Source organism: Canis lupus, chromosome 13 (assembly GCF_003254725.2).
Source record: "Canis lupus dingo isolate Sandy chromosome 13, ASM325472v2, whole genome shotgun sequence".
Taxonomy (NCBI): Eukaryota; Metazoa; Chordata; class Mammalia; order Carnivora; family Canidae; genus Canis; species Canis lupus.
The window spans coordinates 35,624,430-35,649,268 of NC_064255.1; the positions used below are offsets into that span (position 1 = coordinate 35,624,430).

General features: G+C 46.2%; 1 protein-coding gene across 19 annotated transcripts in view; it reads right to left on the reverse strand.

Annotated features, from left to right (window-relative positions):
- The window catches only part of PTK2 (protein tyrosine kinase 2), a 266,474-nt gene that overhangs the window by 38,131 nt on the left and 203,504 nt on the right, over window positions 1-24,839 (reverse strand). For all 19 annotated transcript variants that reach the window (XM_049093133.1, XM_049093131.1, XM_049093130.1 and 16 more), the window contains 6 exons: window positions 23,998-24,098; window positions 22,231-22,346; window positions 21,224-21,324; window positions 17,995-18,084; window positions 15,080-15,284; window positions 1,184-1,295 (listed from right to left, as the gene is read on the reverse strand). In XM_049093133.1, the coding sequence (XP_048949090.1) occupies window positions 1,184-1,295; window positions 15,080-15,284; window positions 17,995-18,084; window positions 21,224-21,324; window positions 22,231-22,346; window positions 23,998-24,098 (725 nt within the window). The remainder of the gene's footprint in view (window positions 1-1,183; window positions 1,296-15,079; window positions 15,285-17,994; window positions 18,085-21,223; window positions 21,325-22,230; window positions 22,347-23,997; window positions 24,099-24,839) is intronic.

Genomic DNA, 24,839 nt, shown 5'->3' on the forward strand with positions numbered 1-24,839 from the left:
TAAGGGTTTACGGTTGTTGTTAACCAGGATACACAGAAGGAACACCAGCTGACTATCCAGCTGACTGATAGGGTGGTGTGGCTATCCTCCTCTGGGCCCCAGTTTTTCTACCCGTTCAGGAGGCTGGATTAGGGAACCCTTCACCTCTAAAACTCTGAAGAACTGCGTCAGTCATCTCTAGTCACCTTAACTGTGTGACTACTACTGTGAGCTACTACTACACAGTTGAAAACATCAACCAAGAAAATACAAGCTTTTAGGCCTTGTAAAAAAAAAATAGGTATAATATTTAAATAGTACTTTGTGCTAACAGACTTCTGATTATTTTTCAAAAAAGAAAATCAAAAAAAGAATTGTCAGCTTCTTAATATATTTTTAGCTCATTAAATAGTAGGTAAAGCCTATTATCTATTTATATTCCAGAAAATGTTGTAAACTGGATTATTCATGGCAAGTAAGCCACTGTGTGAAAATACCACTCTGTCAAATGCAAAAGGGTATAAAAAAATTCTTAATCTCACAAGTGTTTAAGGGCCAGCTATGTCCCAAACCCCAGCCACAGTGTGGCTGAGCAACAGGGAAAGGTTCTGGCCATCTTCCAGAGGTTGAGGATGTGGAGACAGTGGGCAGGCAAGGCCTGGGGATGTTGCCAGCAGATCTTAACACGCAAATGCAACGTGCCTCCAGTTCCCATACCTAGAAGCCAGCCACGGACGGCAGACAGGCAGAGAATGCACAAAGCTCTCAACCAGACCCACCCCAAAAGGAATGGGGTTAGGTGCACTGTGACTCAATTTGAAATAGAGCAAGCATAAAGCATTCAGGGGGCTGCTGTTAGTCCAGCTGCGGTGTTCATCCTGACTCGATCCTTAGCGAGGTCCCTGACAGCCGACAAAGGAAACTCCTTCTGAAGTCTGAGGATGGGGGTGGGGAGCTCAGGGAGAGCCTGTTAGGACCACAGCTAACCTAATGGCTTGAGGCTGAGACAGCTGAAATGCAAACTGGGGAATGAGTGCAGGAGAGGATTAACATGCCGGGCAAACGGGCAGGAGCATAGGAGCTATAATGTCTACCCCTAGAACCACCTGATGCTTGGCTGCCTCCCACACACAGCACTGCCTACACCGTCCACCCGGAAAGTTAGCAGGAGCGATGCCAAAATTGGGGCGGGGGCCTTTGCTACCTTGGGTGGAGCTTCGTCGGACCCTCCGGAGTCCCAGGATACTGTGACCTGTCTTCTGGACTCCATCCTCATCCGTTCTTCTTGCTGCACCTTCTCCTCCTCCAGGATTGTGCTAGAGAGACAATACATGGTTTAAGGGGAGCTGACAGCCAGAGGGAGCACACACCAGACCCCACCCGGCTTATCTGAGGAGCACCAGCTGGCTAGCTAGAGGATAACAATAAGGAAAGGGAGAGCGGATCAGGTTTCTAACTGTGCACAGGAGGACTCTAGAATAGCCTTGGTCCCAAAGGCAAGTCCGTTTGCAGCACAGCCGTAGGTAAGAAAAAGACAGCTGGGAAGACCAGGGGAGCTTGTGGAAAATCACAGACGAGCCGGGGGGGCGGGGGGATGTCTGTACTCCCAATTTACTTGGAGCCAAAGAGAACTGCCCTGAGAAATCCCAAGCCGGGCTTCGTCCGGCACCGGCGAGGAGTCCCGGGCCGGGCTCTTACACGCACACAGGCGCCCACGTCCTGTGACCGCCACGGCGCGCCGGGCGACGGCCTCGCCCTCGGGCCCACGGCCTCCGGGCGCGGCTCACTGCCCTCTCCCCGACCTCCCGCTGCCCAGGGCTTCATCTCACCCGGGGGTGACGACCGGGCGCCCCCCGGCCCCGCCCCCCGCGCCCCGGTCCTCACCGCGCGGCCTCGGGGAGGGCGGCTCATTCAGCTCCCGAGCCTCCGGGGGAGCCGCCGCCAGCCGCCCAGAGCCACCCGCGGAAGGGAAGAGCGAGGTCAGCTGCGCGGCCCCTTCTAATCTGGGAATTTGCTCAACTGCTTTGGAAGGACATTCCTGCCTGACGGGAGGCCGGGCGGCCGGGCTGCTTCCCACACAGCTAAGTGCGCGCCACCGGCTCCCGGCTCGCCGCTGCTCTGAGTCAGCAAACCCTTCCCATTTACTACAGACCGAAGGGTGTTTCTTTCTTCCCTTTTTTTTTTCTTTTAAAGGCACGGGAACGTTCTGCTCAGTGATGACATTAGCGCCTCAGGAGGAAGCTTTCAGCCAAAAGATTCCACTCCCTCCTGACAATGATTTTGGTTTCCTTGGTCCCCGGCGCTGGGACGGCGCGCGACTGGCAAGGGGCGGGAGCCAGCCCCGCGGGGACCTGGCCCGGGACCCCCGAACGGGGCCGAGAGACTCCCACACCCGTGGGTCGTCGGTGCCGAGGCCGGAGCCCGGCCGGGTGCGTGAGCCACGACCAGCAGGGTCGACCCGCTGAGGGGCCAGGGAGGGCCGTCACCGAGCCCCCCGCCCTGTCCAGGAAGGCCTGCGGGCCACCTCCTGAGACGGCCCCTGGGTGCAGGAGTCCAGCCTGAGCTCTCGGGCCTGCGACAGGAGCTGCCCCTGCTCAGTAGCTTTTCTGCACCCTGCTCTCACTCGGGGCCCTCAAAATAAATAACAGACCCGGAATCTGAATTTCCAAAAACCTTATAGTTTTAACAACTGAAAAATCCATATAAACCAAGACAAAAAAAAACCCCACAAGCAGCTGTTCGTTCTTTTTTTCAACTTCTTCAAATAACTGAAATACAGGCAAGCTCTGGGAAGACCAAGTGGGAACCGCATTTGAAATCGGTCCCATGAAGGCAGTTTATCTCAAAAGGGTTGTTTTATGAAATGGGCCACCCTGATCTTAAGGTTACTGTTCCCCAGGAACACCTCCAAAGGGTCCCGTGAGGTCCCTTGCCATGGGAGACCCTCTCAGGCTGCGTCCTCCCTGGTTCTTCCACCCATGGTCCCTTCCCCCTGCTGTCCGACCTACTGAGCTTACTGTCCGAATCCTTCACGGCAGCCCTTTCATCACGTAACCACTTACGGACGCCACTTCTGCGTCCTGTGGTGTTTAGACGGGATGCGTCGGCCGCTGTCTGGTGTGAACCCAGCTTCCCTGCCGATACACAGTGCGTGCACACGACATGCACTACGATCTTTCTTTCACCAAACCTGGAGTCGTGCCCCTGGCAGACCAGTGGTAATGGGGAAGGGGGTACTTTGATCTCAGTACTTGGTTCTCATACCGAAAGTAATAAGTCAAAATGCTTCTGAGAAACCATCGTTTGTTGCTCAGAGCGGTCAAGAGTATAAATAACTCATAAAAGATCTATTTTCACAATGGGAGGACTATTCCGAGCAAGAGTGCACATGGAGACATTTCTGAACTTTTCTCTTTAAAGCTGCTGCAGGACCCAGAGCAATAAACTAGAATGTGCAGAGGGTCAAGGAGGTCAAATTTAAACATACTTTCCCAAACTGCAAATATTTTTAGTAGCAATACATTCCATGTGAAAGAGTCTGGCTGCTTGATGTGAGCTGGCAATGAGCCGCCATCGCTTCTCCTGGGACGGCAGCTTCTAGGTCTAACTTCCAAGGAGATGAACCAGTGAAAGCTTGGGCTTTACAAACATGAGAACACGTGGTCATCCAGCCTCTGCTCACCCACCAGTCCCACCTGGTGAGACGTGTGAAAGGGGAGAAAGCAGTACTTTAGTGTTTCTTTTTTTCCCCTTACTTCCCTCACATCAACAGAAACAGTCCTCAAAGTAATCGATTGAGAGTACGAGGGCGCAGAGTGTGTAGGGGCTGCTGACTGTGTGCTCTTGGCCTGCAGCACTTCCAGGGAACTTGGTCTCATGCCCTCCACCAGCTAGCATGGAGAGGTCTGATGAAATTTCCGTTCTGGAGCGACACAATGTGATTTCACTTCTAAGGTATTTTCATGGAGAGTAAAAAAGGGGTCTAATAGGCTTCTCGTTTCCAGTACTGAGCTAAATACAAAAACAAACCTTCAACCCCGACCAGCCTAGAGTAGAACAGGGCAATGGGCCTGCGTGGCTGAGAACGGAGCCATCCAAGCTGTGGGAGCAGGAAGGGCAACAAGCTATACGCTGCACTTCCGTCACCGTCTGTGGCAGCAGGCTGCCTTGCCTACTTCAATGTGTTGGCTCATTCAGAAATGAGAATAATCCTGTCTACCCTACCCATTGTTAGGGTGAGAAATAAAGTATGAGGAAAAAAAACAGTCAAACTTTGAAGTAAATATTAGTTAGTTCCATACTTTTACCTGACCTTTTCCCCCTGGGAAAGAAAGGTATTTTGTTGATCTAATTTCTGTGGTGTTTCCCCTGTGACTGATGCACTACTGTTCTTTTCTCTGAAACTACAAACCATTTCTTCTTTTAAATATAAGAAATCTGTTTTGTTTGAAGAACAGTTTCTTAAAGACTGGACTTTGATCACCTAAACATCACAAAATCAGCCTGGGTTTATAGGCTACTTAGGCAAATCTGGAAAACATCCAGAAAAAGAGCAGCAAGAAATTGGAAGGGAAAAAAGCCAAGAGGGAAAGAGCTCGTTTTGGCAAGTTCACGGGAATACCAGTTTTGAAACATGATCTCTTGTAATTACCCAACACTGCCTCACCACAAAGGAATGGAACTGACCTTTTCACAAAAAAACCCCCGCCTGATATCTTTGCAGAAAACAAGTCTGGAGCCTTGAGATGCAGTCCCGGATGGTGTATCTAAGTGGCTGACCTGTGGCTAAATGCAAATGTAAATAACCACAGGGTTACAGCAGACGTCTCTGCTCTTTTTCTCTTACAAGCAGGCATCTAGTTTCATGAATGCACCAAAACTGCATTTCTCTGTATGTATCTCAAACTGCAAGAAATAATGTACTTCTGATTAGTTGTGGTGATACCCATCTCAAAATTATTTAAAAAAGTGATTTCTACTAAAAATCTTTCTTTAAAAATAGTGACTTCCATTCTGGCCAGTTTGTGTAGCAACTATGTGACAAACCATCTTGCAGATAGCAATTATTGACTGTGGACATAAGGAGCAACTTTGTGGCAGCACAGGAGAGCATCTCACAACGCCGGACTCTGAGGGGGTGCTGGCATTATGAGGGTGAGGAGCCCTGTATGAGTCCCCGTTTTTTATGGTCATTTGTCAGACAGCAGACCCTAGTCTTACAAAATCTACCCAAATCTCTAGCTGAACCTGGAACCATGCACACACAGGACAAGCTCCCAGTAGCCCAACTAAGGCAAAGAGAACCGAACTGAGATGTGGGCTGCTGCCCCCAACATGGGGAAAGAATCTGTGATTTGAGACCAGCTGAGCTAATTGCCTGCTAAAACAAACAAACCATTCTTCAGAGGAATATAACTGAATCCAGAGTTTCTGTAATTTTCTGTAATCTATTATTCACAATGTCAGGACATAATCTAAAATTACTTGATATACAAATAAACATGAAAATGTGATCCATTCTCACGAGGAAAAAAACAATGTAAAGAAGGCAAATCCAAAAATGGCCCAGAAGTTGGAATTAGCAGGCAGGGACTTGAAGGAGCTATTATATTCAAGGACATAAAGGAAAGTCTGTTCATAATTAATGGAAAGATAAGAAATGTTAGCAAAGAAATAGAGACTATAAGAAAGAGCCAAATGAAAAATACAGTATCTGAAATAAAATCTCTGCAGGATCAGATGATTGGTAGGATGGAGGTGACAAAACAGGGAACTTGAAGACAAGTCAATTAAAGTGATTCCATCTGAAGGACTTGAGAAAAAGACTGGGGGAAAACAGAAAAAGAACAGTGTCCCTGGGACCTGAAGGACACTGTCAAAAGGCGTAACATACAGGGAACTGAAATTTTAGAAAAGAGAAAACAGAGCAGAAAAATACCTGAGTAGATAACTGTGAAAGACACACATTTACAGATTCAGGAGGGTTTGTGAACCCCAGATATGGTCAATACAAAGAAAACCACACCCCAGTACATTCTAGCAAAACTGCTAAAATTGAAAGACAAAGAGAAAACGATGGAAGCAGCCAGTAGAAAATGACAAAGCAAGAAGAGAGGAACAATTATTTGAAAGACCAATGACTGCTTATTAGAAATAACAGAGATCAGGAGACAGTGGAAGAAGAGCTTTAAAGTGCTGAAAGAAAAAAATACAGCACCACCCTCAAGTGGGAACTCTGTTTCAGTGAAATTAAGTTCATTTACTTGTCAGACAAGAACCCAAAAAAACTAATGGAATTCACCACGGATAGATGAACACAGGAAATGTTCAAAAGTTCTCTGGGTGGGTGGGAAACTGAAAAGAAGCCTCTTTAGGAAAGAATAAAGAGCGCTGTGCAGGGTTAAACACGAAAGACTGTTTCTTTACTTTCTTTAAAATACTATTTAAAACACACAGAAAAATTTTATTTTGTGATGTGCCTAACATACACGAATGTAACCTATATGACACCTAGAGCATAAAGGACTGAGGTGGTGGCAAATGGACCTTCTTGGCTGCAAGAACCCGACATCATAAGCATGGTATAGTCATTCACTCTAAGGAGACGGGGAAAAGTTAAACATGCATATTGTAGTCTCTAGAGCAATCACTAAAATTATAATGCAAAAGGTTATCGCTAAAACGCCGATCTGGGGCTCAGAGGGAAAAAAGGGGTGGGGGCGGGGTGGGAGAGAGGCTGCTGGCTTCTTAGTGCCACACTTTCAGCCAAGCACTGACGGCCTGAGCACACGGCACTCTGCTTCCCTCTCGGCCGCACCGGAGGTACATGTTAACCTGAAACTGGTATGAAGCCAGTGTTCCTCCATTTGTTTCCTACACCCCTCCATCCAGCCACAGTTCCCTGTCCCTGTGACTGGACATCGAGCGGGAGCCATGTGCAGCCCCCAGCCCTTAGCCGTCCAGGGGGAAATGAGACCTCCATGGCTGCTATTCCACTCTCCCCTCATGTTTTTAGTGATAATGACCGTGGAGACAAAATTCAGTGAAGAGGAATAAGAACAGCTACAGAGAAAACAAAATGGGTCACAGAAACAGAACTGTAGGGAAGGGATTCTGGTGGCTACCAGGCTAAGTCTGAGGGTCTCCAAGTGCACTCTGAGAGTGGCACTCGGATCATAAACAGTATACGACTGACAGGTCAGCTTCACCTGGTCAGAGGCATCTCTTCATAGGTAGGATAAGTGAGAGGAGGAGAACAGTGCGTGGAGAAATACAGGGAGCTGTCAGGTGAGAATGAACACTGGTCTTGGAGGCAGGGTAAGGGGCTCCGGGGCCTGAGATCAGTCCCCTGTCAGCTGCATGGTCCAGGGTGAGTCATAGGACTTTCCTGAGCCTCAGGCTCCTTCAGTGAAAAGAGCAGTAACTCATTCTTAAGAATTGCTATTTAGTCAAAGAAGGTAATACATGTGAAAATGATGTGTAAAGCCATGTAAGTGCAAAGGACTAATTTTTATGAAATGCATATTTAAATCTCCCTGGAAATCTGTTCACACAAAACCAAACTGTGGAGGTATAACCATACAGATGCACATGGAAAAGCCGAGAACACCTATGTGTGAGTGGGACCCAACATCCGGTCAGAAGGATCCCCACATAAACAGTTAAGACGTAATCCCTAGTGGGAAGAATGTAAATGTTATATTTAATTCCTTTAAAAAAATTTTTTTTAAAGATTTTTTTTATTTATTTATGATAGACATAGAGAGAGAGAGAGGCAGAGTCACAGGCAGAGGGGGAGAGGCAGGCTCCATGCCGGGAGCCCGACGCGGAACTCGATCCCGGGACTCGAGGATCGCGCCCTGGGCCAAAGGCAGGCGCTAAACCGCTGAGCCACCCAGGGATCCCCCCTTTAAAATTTTTTTAAAAAGATTTCATGTATTTATTCATGAGAAATACAGAGAAAGAGAGAGAGAGAAGCAGAGACACAGGCAGAGGAAGAAGCAGGCTCCATGTAGGGAGCCTGATGTGGGACTCGACCCTGGGACTCCTGATCACACCCTGGGCTGAAGGTGGTACTAAATCGCTAAGCCACCCAGGGATCCCCTCCTTTTAAATTTCAACTTACTCTTTATTTTTAATTATTGGCAAGGCTAAGGACAAACAAAACACAGAAAAACAAAAAAACCCTTGACGTTCAGATGCCATGAATTTTTTTAAAAATAATTTTTAATTTAAAGTTTCTAAAAATGGAGCACCTGGGTGGCTCAGTCAGTTAAGTGTCTGCTTTCGGCTCAGGTCATGATCCCAGGGTCCTGGGATCAAGCCCCGCACTGTAGCCTGCTTCTCCCTTTCCCTCTGCCGCTCTGCCTACTTGTGCTGTCAAATAAATAAATAAATAAAATCTTAAAAAAAAAAAAAAAAGTTTCAGGATGCCTGGGTGGCTTAGCGGTTGAGTGTCTGCCTTTGGCTCTGGGCGTGGTCCCAGGGTCCTGGGATCAAGTCCTGCATCGGGCTCACCGTGGGGAGCCTGCTTCTCCTTCTGCCTGTGTCTCTGCCTCTCTCTCTCTCTCATGAATAAATAAATAAATCTTTTAAAAAAAAGTTTCTAAAAGCTTTATTTAAGTAATCTCTACACCCAGTGAACATGACCCCAATTTCAAGAATTGCACGCTTTTCTGACTGCTTCAGCCAGGCACCCTCAGATGCCGTGAATGTTTTTAATAGGTATATAGGACTAAATGAGAAACTGATTACTCTTCTAGATATTATCTAGACCCAACAGGCTAGCAAGTGGATGGAAAATACTGGCATGATGACTAAGAAGGAATTCAGACACCACCTTTGAATGGAATTTTGGAAGCAAATACAAATCACTTAATAAAATACACAGAGAAGCAGCACAAATAACTCATATCATCAATCAAACCTAGAACTTTTAATTCAGAGTCCATATATTAGGATAAATAAGAATAAGAAAGGATTAAAAAGATTTGTATAAAGTGCTGTTCACAAATTAAAAAATTAAAATCCATGTTTCTAGGGATCCCTGGGTGGCTTGGTGGTTTGGCGCCTGCCTTCAGCCCGGGGTGTGATCCTGGAGTCCTAGGATTGAGTACCACATTGGGCTCCCTGCATGGGGCCTGCTTCTCCCTCTGCCTGTCTCTCTGCCTCTCTCTCTCTCTGTGTCTCTCATGAATAAATAAATAAAATCTTTAAAAAAAAAAATCCATGTTTCTATAATGTGTCTATAAAATGCCTTTGTATTTTGGTATCTGGATACTGATAGCTAATACTTTTGAATTCAAATAACCAGATTTTTCTTTAACAGTAACTGATAATTTTTCTGTACCCTAAGACTGCCAGGTTCCTTCCAGGTCTTCAGGAAAAGCTTCGTTGTTACTACTACTAACGGTGTGTGAGCCGTTTGAGCCTCCCCTTGCCCAAGCTACAATACATGCAACTGGAAGCATTCCATATCATTTCACATAACCCTGAAAACCAGACTGTGTGACACTGCTCTTACAGGGAGGTGAAGTCACTTGCCCAAGGTCACACAGCCTTTTCAAATTTCTTTTTAAACTGTAACCTTCATGACACAACACACATAACTCTGAACAGCAGATTAAATTCCTCCCAACTCAAGTGCTGTCTGTGCCTGTACTTTTACAGGTTACCCGCCCCACCCCCCCACTTCCTCTAAAGGTGCTGACGGCCTCACAGACCAACTGAAACACAGTGTGTGTCCTGAGGAGCTCTGAAACTTCACTGGAGTATGATGTTGAGATGTAGTGTGAAAAATGTGTAATTAATCTGTGACTGCAGCCGCTCCAAGCTACTTCCAAACCAAGCATCTCTCAAAGGCCAGCTTTGCTTGATAAAGTTAAAAAGCAAACATGACAATATTAACTCAAAATGACAAACAAACAACCCCTTGCCCCCAAGGCCCATGCTGCAGGCCCCAGCCTGAACACGCTGTTTTGATACTCAAAACAAACCTAAGAAAGCCAGCTTCAGGAATTCCTTGTAATGCTGTTTTTTCTCCTTCTTTTCCCTTCTTTTTTTTTTTTTATTTTTTAAGATTTTATTTATTTATTCATGATAGACATGGGGGGGGTGGTGGGCAGAGGGAGAAGCAGGCTCCATGCCAGGAGCCTGATGTGGGACTCGATCCCGGGACTCCAGGATCACGCCTTGTGCCAAAGGCAGGCACTGAACCGCTGAGCCACCCAGGGATCTCCCTCTCTTCCCTTCTTAACTAAGCATTAACAATGTGCTCATCAGTCCCAATCATAAGATGGAGCACAGGACATCTAGCTGTGTCTCAAGTCAAGGCCCAGAGTGTGCCCTGGACTCTGGTGGGCTCACTGCAAGTTCCAGCTGTGGGACCTCAGATGAGCCTAACCTCAGAGTGTCAGTTTCCTCCTTTATGAACGGACGGTGGGGATACCACCTTCATCTCCAAGGACTGTGAGGACTAAGGCGAAATGACATGGGAAAGTTCATGGCCCAAGGCCTGGCAACAGAAGGTACGTAGTAAGTCCTGGTTCTCAACGTTACACCTAGTAAAGCCATCTATAGAGGGCAGAGAGACTGGCTGTCAAGGAAGATGGGATCAGTTTGACAGGTCTTCCTGAGAAGCACAGCAGCAGAGACCAACTCACACAGAGTGCCTTCCAAAGTGATATTTCTGAGTTTGGCATTCTTTAGAACAGAAACATTCAGGGGAACTGTGATATTCTTCATCACTTATATTCTTTTACCTAACCTTCATATGTGAAAACAGTGAGCTTAGAACAAGGACTAATTTCTAAAGGTTTAAAAACCACTATGGTTAGAACAGCTGGAGCTCTTGTTCACTGCTGGGAGCAGTACTGGTATATACACTCTGGAAAACCTAGGGCCTACTGATGCATGCCTGTGGACTCTTGGATCCAAACCCAACTTCAATTCTTGTACCTATGTTCACCAAAAAGACACAGCAGTAGCCTTGACAGCTCCAAGTTGGAAAGAGTCTAAATTTCTACCAGGAGGATGAATGAACTATGGGATATTCACAAACGGAACAGCACAGAGCAAGGAGAAAGAGGTGTGATTATCTGATACTACAGATGATCTCAAACTAAATGCTGAACCACATAAACTATGAACAAAGAGTGATACCCATTTACGTAAAGTTCAAAAACAGACAAAACCAATGTATGGTTACCAGTTACCCTCAGAGGGTGAACAGTCATTGTAAAGGGGCATCTGATGTGTTTCAGGAACGTTGTTTCAGGAAGTGTTGTTTTCTCATGCTGGATGCTGCTTACATGGGTGTTCCCAATTTGTGACAGTCCAATGAGTTGTTTACTTCCTGGCATATTTATATTTTCACATCTTTGTAGTTCAATACAAAGTTTAAAAAATAAAAAAATATGGTATAAAACTTTAAGGTGATAAACTTTATTGTTTATTTCCCTTATTAGTCTAAAAAGGATTTGAGAAATCACACATTAACTTAACATGTTTCCCTAGACTGAGATGAAACAGACAACCTTACTTTATGGTGGCACAAACACCCTGGAGAAGCTCCAAAAGGGCAAATACTAAAGCTGTTGATTGTGGTTTCCTTGGCACAGAATCCACCAAAGAACTGACTGAATTAACCGGGGTTCAATGATTTATTTCATTCAAAAACTACTTGTGGCACCCTTACAACCTGTCAGTCATATAGGATGAGCAGCCCACAGTGTTTACACTTGCTACCAGACCACCCGCAGGCTGACCTCCTTGTCCTTCTCTGTGGAATCACATCTGTGAACAAGAAAGTGGGATTTAAGGAGAATAGGTGCTTGGAGACATGGAGCTCCCCCGATGGAAGTCTGACCTGAGTACTGTCTGATGCTGCTGGACAAGATGCATCCCCAGAGCCACTTCTCTCAACTTAGAGTAACACACACACATACATGGGATCCCACAGTGATCTGAGACCATTCAAATTATTTCTTTTAAGGCAGACATGGAGAGAAGGATCTGGGAAACGTTACTAACTGAGCTGGGGTAGACTATCTGCAATTTATTCCTTTGTTAAGCAATCTCCGATATAGTAAAAATTTTGTAAAACTCAATAGAAAAATCTGCTTAATCATTGAGACCCACTGTTACATATAAATGTCTGAGTAAACTATCATAAAGTTATATTTTATTGGCCCCTTTGGCAGCCATATTATACATACTCAAAATGCAAAGTCAAACACCACTTCGGATTAAAACACAAAACAAATTAATGGTCAAGAGCTGTGCTAACTGTGCACAAGAGATCCATAAATCATAGTCTAGATACATTATACATTCATGTATGCGTATGTGTATGAAATCATATTTAGTTCTAAAAATTCACCTAGATAGTTTTTGGAACTACTTTACCTAATGAAATAGTCCTTCAATTAACACTGACATGAGGTTTCCCGTGCTAAGCCATAACTCGAGCGGCTGTGTGACCCCACTGCGCACAGGCCCCTGGCCTGTGGGTGCACGCAGCACTGAGGCGAGTATGACGATCCCTGCCCTCAAGGAGCCTCAGTCTAGTAGGGCTGAGACATACTAGACTGTGAGCTCCTCGAGGGCAGGAAAGGTGCTGTAGTCCTCTTGCCCCAGAGACCGGCCCCAGGCTCAGCTCTAGTGGTGCTCACAGTGTTTGTGGACCGGGCTGAACGCAGGTGCAGCCACCTGGGGCAGTGCAGGCTGAGCACAAGAAGAACAAACTGCTCTGGAGACTCTGAGGGCGGAGGCTCGCAGGCTGTGGAGCCGGGAGGAGTGGGCATGGGAGAGAAGCCAAGAAAGATGGACGGGGCTTCCCCAGAAGGATATTCCAGGCCCAGGGCATTAGCACGACCACAGTGTGAGAAAGGGGTGGGAACACACCATTAGGCCACGATGGAAGGGATCTCCAGTCTACTCTGGAAGCCTCTACCTAACATGGGAGTCACAGGGACCCTCCCCAACTGAGGGCTGTTGGAGCAAAGGAGCCGCTCATCCACAGCGATGTTTCTGAAGATCAACTAAGGGGCTACACCAGATTGATGGACAGTCCAGGTAGAGGAGCAGGGGACAGTCCAGGTGGAGGAGCAGGGAGCAGGGGTCACAAGACAGGGTGGCGAGGAATTCCTGCCCACTCCCCAATGGAGAGGAACACGGAGGCACCTCTGGAGCCTACTGCAGGCGAGGGACGGGCTGCCCAGGAGGCCAAGCAGCAGACTTGCTTTAGGATGAATGCGATGCCCAGTAGCAACGCGAATGCGGTTCTGGGCCTTGTGAGGAGAGGCAGGATGGAAGCTGACAGAAGCGGAAGATGGCCCAGGAAGCACACTGAGAGAAAGGAGGGCGGCCGGGGTGGACGATTGGTCAATACTCATAGTGGCAGCAAAGGAGCAGCAGGTCAGGGGGAAAGAGTAGGTGTTGGGGAGGCAGGCGGATGGAAATGGGGTCGGGCGGGGGGATTTCAAGGATAGAATCTGTCAAATTCTGGGGAAAGATCAAGGAAGAACAAAAAAATGTATGAGCAAAACATGAAATAAAGGACGTTCAAAATCCAGCTCTAGTAAGTGAGAGCATGTCTCATTAATTGTATGAGAATCAAGAAACTGACGTTTAGCTTGAAGAAAGCTATCTAGAAACACCTGAAGGGCTGTCACGTGGAAGGCAGAGCTGGGCTATCCGATGGGGCCTGAGAGGACGGGGCCAGGCTTGCAGGTGTGCAGCATGGGACCCAAAGAAGACCCCCTTTCACAGTGTGCTGTTCACCATGTGGTGAGTAATGCTGACCTGTCTCCTCTACTGGGCTGAAAACTCTGGGGGGCAGGGTTGTATTTTGTTCACTGTTGAACCTACAGAACCTAATTTGGAACAAAGTAGGTGCTTAGCCAATAATCCCCTGCCGGATGAATCTTGTATCCCTCTCCCTATCAGCCTCATTCGTCCGTTAAACATGCACTTGCCAGGAGCCTTGTCTAGTAAGCTGAGTTGCCTGGAGATGAGACTGGGCTACAGGCCATGTAGACAGGCTTTAAGCTCTGGGGGACAAGGATGGGCCCGAGGAGCCACCAGGGTCTTCTGGGCCCTGATATTTGGTAATTTTCTATGAAAAAAGATGAAAATACACCAAATTTTAAAAATCCTACATAAAATCAGGGAAGTATGAAGACAGGTGATTCAGCACACATTAAACTATGGTGTTGGTTACAATAAAGCTCCCTATGAATATGTATCACATTCAAATACCTTATTTATCACAGTATTAAGTCTCAACCTAGACTTCAATTCAACAATTTACTGAGCATGTATTAGATGCCTGCACTGGGGCCACAGAAGTAAGACACAGTGATGCCCATCAAGAGCTCAGGGCCTGGCGGTGACCCAGACACGCACACGAGAAATTCTCCCGGCCAGGTGGCACAGTCAACTCTGTGCAGACACTGTGCGGGGCTCAGCTGACGGGCCCTCCCTCTGCGGGACCAGGAGCTACCAGAGGTTTGGGTCTGGCAGTGCCTGGCACAGAGCAGGAGCCATAAAATGGTAAGGTAGATGTTTGGATGACGACAAACACAAGAAAAAGTGCCAAAGAGTGGCTGTTTGGGGGCAGGGCTGACAAGGGAAGTACCCTGAAGGAGATAACATCTGAGCTGGATTCTGAAGACCAAATGGGCGGTTAGTGGGTGGCATAGCTGAGGGACAGCATCTCCGGGCAAGCGAACAGCACGTGAGAGTGGGTGGGCCAGGCCAGGAGAAGTGTAAGCGGTTAGGAGCGCGCTGGAGATGGAGGAGGAGTGGGAGATGGAACTGGAGGGGCAACTAGGGACTCCATTCTTATGGGTCCTGTAAGCCATGCTAAGTCAGTCAGAAGTTAGGGGAGGAGAGATGTGATCATAACTATAAGATAGAATCTCCTGAGGATTCTAGCAAGCTGTAAATAAATGCAAACCAATTAATAAGTAATTATGTCTGCTGGAGAATAGGTCAGCCTTAGCCGTCCTGATAGAATGGCCTGGAAACACTATGACTGCATGGGAGGAGAAGCCGCATGAGCCTGCCCCAGCCCGGCCCTCGCTCCCCCCACTCCTACCTGAGCTGAGCTTTGAGCTCAGTGAACCGGGGCCGCCTGCTGGGGTCATAAGCCCAGCATTTCGTCATAAGGCTGTAGAGGGTAGGAGGGCAATTTGGAGGCATTGGTAATCTCTCCCCATTCTCAATTCGACCGATCACATCATTGTTCTTCACTCCTTGAAAAGGCTTCACACCATGCATCAGTATCTCCCACATACATACACCTGTGAAGTGGGAATGAAAACAAAGCCGTGAGCTTGCTGGCAAGAGGAGGATGCCCAGCTGGCAGGAGGAACTTCAGAGCTGGCAAGAAAGGACCAGTGGTACGATTTTGGGCAAGTCAGCTAAATAAAGCAGCATTCAATAAACTCTGTTATAAATAAGAACAGCAATATTAACGTACTGTGATTCAAATAATGAAATATTAAGTTATTACCCAAAAAACTCCCAAGTTTTTCTAGGAGGATTACTTCTCTAAAAATTCTGTATTAGAAAGTGGCCCACCAGGTACAGTGATCCTTCATGGTTTAACGAACCAGTTCAAAACAGGCTGAATGAATTTTACCCTGCCCCCCTCAACCGCAGCCCAGCCTGCTGAGGATCATGGCAGTGGACCTGAGGCCTAACAAAATGCTACAATTTAAGCCTTACAGTTTTAGAATACACAGGCTCCTTAAACAAGGCAGCCCGCGCGTGGCTAGGGTGCACGCTGACACCATCACCTGGCTCGTGCATGAGTTGGTCACAGGGTTCCTGTCCCCATGGGCAAGCTCTGGACTCCCTGGGCTGCAGCGGCCCTGCCCACACACCCCTCACTCACACTCTACCCTTGCAGACGCGTTCTTGGTGTCCTCTGAACAACACCCGAGAGCCCACTAAAACAGTAAACAAGCAAACGGAGCCTAAGGCAGAGAATGACGACCACACGCTCTGGCCGGGAAACCAGAAGCGTGGGCTGGCGGGGACAGCAGGTGGCTTTGCACGTCTCCGGGGCTGCTCTGGAGGCCCTGCCAAACCTGAACACGCCGCACACTGCTAGCCTCTGCACTTGGTGCCCCTTTCATCTTCTCTGCGAACGCTCCTCGTTCTGTGTAAGTGCCGCCTGCTGCCCCCGCTCCCCACGGCGAACCCTGTGGGGCCTCTGCTAGCTGCACACGAGTCACAGCACTTACAGGGGGCGTGCCTCCAAGGCAGCGGGGCACGGCATCCTACCAACGTGAGTGACATTTTGATGTTTTCCAAATTCTAGTCATTCCAAAGTGAAGAGTGGATGACAGAAATAACGCCTTACTTCTGCATTTCTCACTAGAAATTCTGACAACGTTATCAGAAACAACAACGCCGGGTGTCATTTCTTGAGACCTTAATATGCTTCTGGCACCCCTCTTTGAAATTTATATATGTCATCCTTAATCCCTATACCTTACATTTCTTTAAATACTGTATTTTATCAAATCTAAGATGCCACTTATTATGAAATACACTATTATTTTTATGTGACCAAAAATGGGGGAAAATATTGCCAACTAAGTTATGGCACCGTCCTTTGTTACTGCTTAGAATAATTTTACTTTTACCGAAGAGCGCTTCCAAACCCACTCAGATGAGCAAGATGAACAAAACAAAGTCCACACGAGTGTAGGCAAGGAAACCACGGAAGACACGCCCCCCAACTAACACCGACCATAAGATGCCACTGATTTACAACACACTCCAGTTCTAGAGAAGCTAATATGTGAAAAAACAGGCATCTGAGAACCTTTGAAAACTGAAATTTCCTTGGCAGGGTAAGGAACTTGCTCTCTGGGTCACATGGCTGATAAGTGAGGTCCTGGGACGTGAAGCCATGTCTGTCGGACCTTGGAGCCCTTTCTAAAGTGTGTCACACTATTTCCTGCTCTGGTGAAAAGCTCCTTCCTTCACCTGTTATCATTTAGGGCACTAGATAAAACCAACAGCAAATAAACAGAAGAAAAAAAATAAGAACACACACTTGATATATGAAGGTCTTTTTAATGATAGGGGAAGAAGGTACATAATCCCATCAGGGCATCTCCTCTGAAGTAGATGAAAATCTAGCAGAGAAAACACACAGGCAACACTGTTCATAAGATCAATGTGTGAGTGTGATAACAGAGAGAGAAAGTGCAGGAACACAGAGAGAAGGGAGGGTATGTCTGGAGGACACACAGGCTACATAAGGCTTCATGGAAGAGGAGACATTTCAGGTGACCTCGAAGGTCAGACAGCATTTCACCTAAACAAGAGGGTGTTAGGACAACATGTTCCAGGTGGAAGGACTTACAGCAGAAGGGGGGTGGGGGAGTACCATTTGATCGAGAAGGAAGAGTGGTTTGAAATCTGGATGAAGTAGTCGAAGTGAGCAGTGCAGAACGAGTGAGGGCCCCCCTGTCACAGCAGTGGGAAGGCACCACCAGAACCCCCCAGAGTGGCAGGAGGGCGATGGCCTTGGGGCAGGTGGGAAGCCACAGAGGACAGAGGCGGTTGGACTCTAGGACAATGAGGGAAGCACAGCAATAGATACTCTGGGTCTGAGGACCCAGAACAGAACCAGAGGACAGGCCAACCATTTAAGGTCATCCACACAGAAGGAACGAATGAGGTGGCAGAGAGAGAGGAGAGACGGAAGGAAGGAGGGAAGACTGCTCCCAGGGAGGGCTGCAGAGATGGCACAGGGAGACAAAGGGGTGGAGAAGGGAGGGTCAGACAGTGGGACCTCCTCATAGGACCACCCTAGAGCTGGCGCTCCGCAGGCGCCCAGTGGCTGTCGAATGAACCAAGAGGATGTCTGTGAAGGAGCAGTCCGGCAAGGGAAGGCAAATGAGCTTAACACCCTGAAAAGAGCCAATGCTATGTCTGTTGTAGAGTATATGAAATATGCTTTAAAAACACAAAACTTTTCAAAATACTCACCAAACATCCATACATCACTAGCTGAGGTAAAACGTCGAAAATTGATGGACTCTGGAGCCATCCACTTAATAGGCAATTTTCCTTTGGAAGCTAGAAGATTAATTTTAGAAAGTGAATTTTCCTTGTTATCTGCTCAAGGATCTAACAGTTACAGCTAGCTGAGATTTTTAGTATCAAAATAAAAAGCTTCAAGTATCTGACTCCTTGGACTTTCTGTTTATTTGGAAGAACTACTTTTTGTTTCCTTGGTGTGGTGAGGTTGTCTGGAGAGACCTGGTTAGACTGTGGCAGGGAAATAAAACACTGAAGCCCTCCTCTGTGCGGAGAGGCGGGGGATGAGGGAGTGAGAGTGGGCCCCCTCAGCCGGTGCTCTTAGTCTGCAGCTTGGTGATGTGGAGCTCTGCAGTCTCCCCAACAGATCCTGACCTGCCGGCTGGAACCACCGGTGATGACACCCAATAGGTTCTCGTCTATGGTAGTGAACATCTTTAAACATCGAACCACTGTTCCCAGGGGAGATGTGTGCATGCACATACATATCTCACAAAGATCATAATCTTAAACCCTGAAAACAACTAATCATGGTAGGTTTTTTTCCTTCTGAAAACGAGGTTCAGACACGTTAGGTGACTTGCCTCAGGCTGCCCCACTGCCAGGCGCCCGAGCTGGGGTTTAAGGCCAGGCCCTAGCCCAGAGCCAGAGGGGCTCACTGTCCTGTGCCACCCCCTCCCATCTCCATCTTCCCGCTGGGACAGGCTCCAGTTTTCCACTGCTCCCTACATGTGCGTACATGACTACAAAAGCACTGTGAGTATGACTTTGGGAGTTACAAATTTTAAGTGACTAGGTGAAGGCGCAAACACGTAATATGTAACGAGGACTGACAACCATATCTTCATGGGTATGTGAAGAGCTGGACATGCGACAGAATGAAAAAGTATACCTCCCAGGTGAGCCTAAATCGTCCTTCTCTTGAAGGATACACACCTTCCTTCTGTGCCACAAAGGAAACAACTCACCACCCACTGAACATTCCTTCAATTGCTGGGTTATAAGACGAATGGCCCAGAATACCTTTCCTCAAGGAATTCTAATTCTAAAAGGTAGACACGTCTACTTGAATATGGAACGGAGTGTGACACAGACACTGAGTAAATGCCAGGTGCCCTGGGAGCAGAGGAAGCCCACGGCTGAGCGGTGTGGCAGAGAAGGCTGCAGGGGTGTGGGGAGTGGGAGTCCACAGGGGCAGGAGCCCTGGTTCGAGGAGGTGCCTGTGCTCTGCCAACCCTGTCGAGGATCTGGACTTCCTTCTAGGAGCAACATGTGCCTCTGAGTACCTTAATCAGGAGACAACTTCATCTGAGTCATTTCTTTTTTTCCACTTCAAGCACTTTCATGACAAATGACGTCATATCCTCTGTTCAATTCCTTGCAAACAAATTTTTCTACACCTGTGTTCTGAATAAAAGCTCCCCAACCTTTAGGATCTTATGGTTTTCCTGAAGCCTAGTGGAATCTGCACTTACTGATCTGAGATGACAATAAATACATGAATTGATCGACTACTCATTTTAAATGCTGTCAATGCGATATGAAGCCTTGACCAGCACGCTCTTGGGAGGTCAGCTCTTTACTGGGAGGCCAGAACCTGGACCTGTCAGGGCTTGAGCTGGATAGGAAATGTATTTTAAAATAGTAGAAAGCTGGCCTGGCCATTTTCAAGTTAAATGACCAAAATGAATGAACCACCTAAGAATTTTCTTTTCACATAACAGAGAATCTCTGTTAAAACTGTCTCAGGTTGTAGTAGACAGAAGGCATGGGGAAAGAGAACTGTCATGAGCCATGGTATAAAATGAAGGAAACTCATTTTACATGTAAAATCTGGGCTCATTTTGCCACAATATAAAAATTTAAAAAACGGAGAAAGAAAATGGCCTTCCTAAAATGGTAGTAGGAATCAGAAAATACAGTAAGAGCATAACATGGATCTGTAATCAAGTCTTAGCTGAAATACTTGGAATGTGAACATTTGTTAATAAAAATATTTATTTAAAAAATAAATTATTATTTCAGTAATAATTTAAAGAACCAAGCCAACTCCAAAATTGGCAAAATATCACACGAGCTGGATTTCAGCTCTAAAACCAACTGATCAAAGTCTCTGGAGTTAGTAGATTAGGGATTTTTCTGTCCGACTGCTTCCACCAAGTCAAGGCACCCAGTCCTTCTTTGTAAGATGTCTAACTATGTCTGCCAGTTGAAGGATGTCTGGGCTGATTCCAATTTTTGGCTACTGGAAATAAGGTTGCAATGAACATTGAAATGCAGGAATGCAGGTTGCAATGAAATTCAAATGCGCATTTTGTGCGACTGTCAGTTTTCATTTCTTTGGGAGAAGTACACAGGAGTGTAACTGCTGGATTGTATGGTACCTGCATATTTAATTTTTAAAGGATCTGAGAAACTCTTTCAGAGTGGCTGTACCGTTTTACATTCTCACAAGCATTTGGCAATCACTATGTAGATTTTAGCCATTCTGACAAGTGTACAATGGTAGCTCATCGCAGTCTGAGTTTACATCTCCCCAGTGGGTAGAGACCCTGACTGCCTCTGCCCAGGCTTCTCTGCCTTTTCAGTGAAGCCCCTCTTCCCATCATTTGTCCACATGGTATTCCTGGTTTCTGTTTTCCCTGCTGAATTCTGAGAGCTCATCCTACACTGTGGATACCAGTCCTTTGTGGAGTGGCTCATGGCTGTGGATGAGCACTGTGCATGGCAAATATCCTCCAGGTGTGCACCTTGTGTTTCCACTCTCTTAACAGGGTGTATTGCGAACTCAAAGTTTTCATTTTGATTAGGTCCCATCTATCAAGCGTTTCCTTTTATGGATTGTGTTTTTCATGTTAAGTCAAAGGACCCTTTTTCTAGTCCTAGATCCTAAAGATTTACTCCTATGTTTTTCCTAAAAGTTTTATAAGCTTTATGTTTTATAATTAAGCTTATGATCCACTCTGAGTTAACGTGACGTGAGTCGAGGTGAGGTCCACTTTTTGTCTCTGGATGTCTGACTGCTCCAGCTCCATGTACTAAAGGCTGTCTTTCTTCTGCTGAACTTATTTTATGCCTCTGCCAAAAACCAGCTGAGCTTATTAGGACACACCTGTTAAGAAATAAAAATCATTAAAGATTTTGAGTTTATTGCCTCTTTGTTGTTCTGATTCCTTACCTTTGTAGTAAGTACTGTCTTCCATATATCGGGATAATCCAAAGTCTCCTAGTTTTACACAATCGTTTGAGGACACCAGAACATTCCGAGCAGCAATGTCCCTGATAAGGAAGAATTCGGGAGAATAAATTTTAATACAATGAAAACAAACCCACAAACTCATCTACATTACATAAAGAAATACTGATAGGTACTTTGAAAAATAGCTTATAGGCAATGCAAACATATTTATCACACACTGAAAATAAAGGATACTTTTATGATTTTACTTCAAATATATTCCTTTTGGCAGACATTTACTCATTAATATGATGATTAATATCTTGAATGATGGCAAAGTATATTCTCAAATAATGAATAAAAAGTGAATTATTACTTTTCATACAATCATATTACCAACTGCATTAATGGACAGACAGTGATGCATGACTGGGACTGTAACCCTCCTGCTACTAAGACATCTAATTGCATAAAATCAAAGTCATCATCTAAACCCTTGCAAATGATTTTGCTGATGTAATTTATTACCGTGCTAGGTTAACAAAGTAGTGGGCAAACTGTAAGGGCTTTCACTTGCATTCAAACTAGGGACCCAGATGAGAAACCGAAATTCCATAGAACGCCAATAGATGTCACTCATGACCTTCTGGGGTCCAGGGATGTCCCAGGACGGTACCCGCTTTAGGTCCACATGCTCGCTGTTCTAGTGCCGTGTACAGGCTCTCAACAGTATTTATGGAAGAGAGAACAGGCCTGAAAGCAAACTAATGTTTCAAACTCCATGTGAGGAAACCCTCTAAATTTGAGTACTAACAGGCCATGGTTCCTCTTTGGGCCAGCACAAATGCGGTGTGACTTTCTGGTGCTGCCCCTGTACAGCAGAGTCCAGTGGTACAAAGAATCATGGGGCACAGTGAGAGTCTCACCTCCGGTTCCTCCACTATCACTGCCCATCCCCACAGCCCCTGCCCAGAGGGCAGCTTACCAGCTTTATGACTGGATCTTACCTGTGCACAAATCTTTTGCTCTCCAGATACGCGAGAGCTGTACTAAGCTGATAGGCATACAGGATCAAAGATGCTAGATCCAAACTGTACTTCCTTACTTGCAGAAATGACCTCAGCTTTTGGAACAGTGACCAAGATAAAAAATAATTAGTGACAGAGAACATAAATCAAACTGCAAAGGAGCTACATTCAACAATACTACCCATTTCCAAGCACACTTTTATGAGAAGGGCTTCAATTCTCCCCTAAAACAAAGGGGTAGAATGAAACCAGCTCAGAAATCATGGTTAATCATTCTTTATTTGAATCCTATTATAAAACTGAAATCTTCATGATTATAGACAAATTTCTGAAAAAATACAGAAAGATGCTGCCAGGAAATGAATAAAAGTATGAGCTACTGCTAGATAGGAGCTGGGGGGACAAACAGATGGAGTTACCACCCTCACAAGCCTCGCACACAAGCATGGCCAGCAGCTGTGCCCCTCACCTCACTGGACCCCTGGCAGATCTGAGGGTAAGGTGATGAGGAGGAAGGGGAGGCAAGAAGTTCTCCCACCTTCCTCCAGGAAGTTTTGGGTGCAGAAAGGTGTGGGGGATTTACCCCATGGGGCTTTTCAGTCCTTATTGCTACTGTCATGATCAATTCAGCTAAATGTTAGCATTGCACAGGAAGGCAGACAGATGAATTTAACTCTAATTCTACAAAATCAATAAATACATAAAAGAGAAAGACTGAGCAACAGTTTAAGCCAGAAAAATTAGCAAATTCTCCAAAAACAAAAGTAGAAAAATACTGTAAACAAAAAATATACATAAACACTGCTTTTTTTGGAAAGGTAGAGCAGAGGAAGAAGGGGCACCGTGGAGGGCTGAAGTTATTTCATCCAGCAAACTAGGTTATCAAAAGCAGAAGACGGCAGTGGGGAGCCAGCAGGCAGGGCCTTTCAGAGGAAGGGAGGCTGAGGCTGTCCTAGAGAGAAGGAAGGACCCAAACTGCTCTGACTCCCGCTAACCGGAACCCTTCGTCTCCGTGAAAAGCAAAACCGTGTTTGGTGCCCTTTAAAAGAGAAGGACTGTATGTCATGTCTCAGGTTAAATTACTGAGTTTTAGTACCAGGAAGTGAAATGCAGACACCAGGAAAAACAACTTGTGTTCATCCCCAAGCAGGCAGGCTATAGAGTGGCCCGGGGAGCAGGTGCCCTGCCGAGGGTCTGATCTGGCGGGCCTGCACTGGGACCCGAGAATCTGACTTCTAACAAATTTCCAGGTGATGGTGACACACTAAGTAAGGAATTTCTGTGTTCTGGAGAAAGTCCACATGTGTTACTCAAATTTTAAAAAGAAACTGTGACTAATATCAGTTGGATAGGAAGACACCATAAAATGATTTCTTGAGCAGAATAAGGAACTGCAGATTTACCTAAATGTAGGTAAATGAATCCTCATTCAGAGTGCTTCTTCCATCCTCAGAGCCCTCGGCTAGCATTTGGCAATAGCACCAGAGACGAAAGAAGAACCACTTGGTCACCGGTGCTGCCGGCCCTGAGTTAGGGTGTTACTTGGGAATTTAATGATGAAGATGTTATATTCTCTGAACCCAAAACACAAGGGTTTCCTTCACATACTCCCCTTTCTTAAACAAAGGACACCAAACACTCAAGGTAGGCTGAACAACTGCCAAGCATGAGACCATCGTTTCATTGTCACTGTGACAAGTGGGCTGGCAATGCACCCAAATGGGCCAGGTCTGGGGGTCAGGATACCTCTCCAAGCGTGCACAGCTCCATGATTATCCAGACGGGGTTCTCCGTGATGACGCCAATCAACTTCACAATGTGAGGGTGGTCAAACTGACGCATTGTTACTAGGGAAAAACAGTTGTCCACAGTCATTCTTTTGATAGAGTGTTAGGTAAGGGTGGCTGACGTATGCTGTGTTTCTTGGCTTAGATGCTCTGTAGAAATAAACTAGTTGAGACAGAAGTCATTGCCAGGCTTTATCTCCTTAGGATATAGGATACAGAGATACAGGAACAGCATTAAAGACAGGCTTTTTTTGATGAAAGTATAATATGTATTTTGATGAAAGTTATAAATGTTGATAAAGTCATTATGACTTACTCTATGACTTATTAATTTATTGGACTGTTGGGTGCTAAATCTTTCCTCAAATAGAGGCATTCTTCCGATGTCCATGTAATGAAGGACACCGAGATTCATTCACATGACCAGTGTCTACCAAGTGCCTCTGATGGATTCAGTCCAGTGCTGGGCATGGGGTCTGAGCAGTCCTAGGCCCATGGAGCTAAAAGCCTAGAGAGGGGCAATAATAACTTCTAGGCCATGTTTATTTAGTTATAAATACTTAGGAAGGAGAGAACATGGTCTTGTGACATCTCCTGAGGTCAAACTACTTTAAGCAGATGGTTAGATGAGAAAGGACAAGCCCTAAGAAAGCAGCAAGAACATCCTAGCCTGAGGGCAGGTAGAAAGAGCCTGATGTGTACAGACAAACAGGATGAAATCCTGGCTCTCCACAAGTGTGCACTCAGCAGAGGACATCTACCCACCCTTGACCCTCCCAGCAGTGTCATCCCTGGATGTAT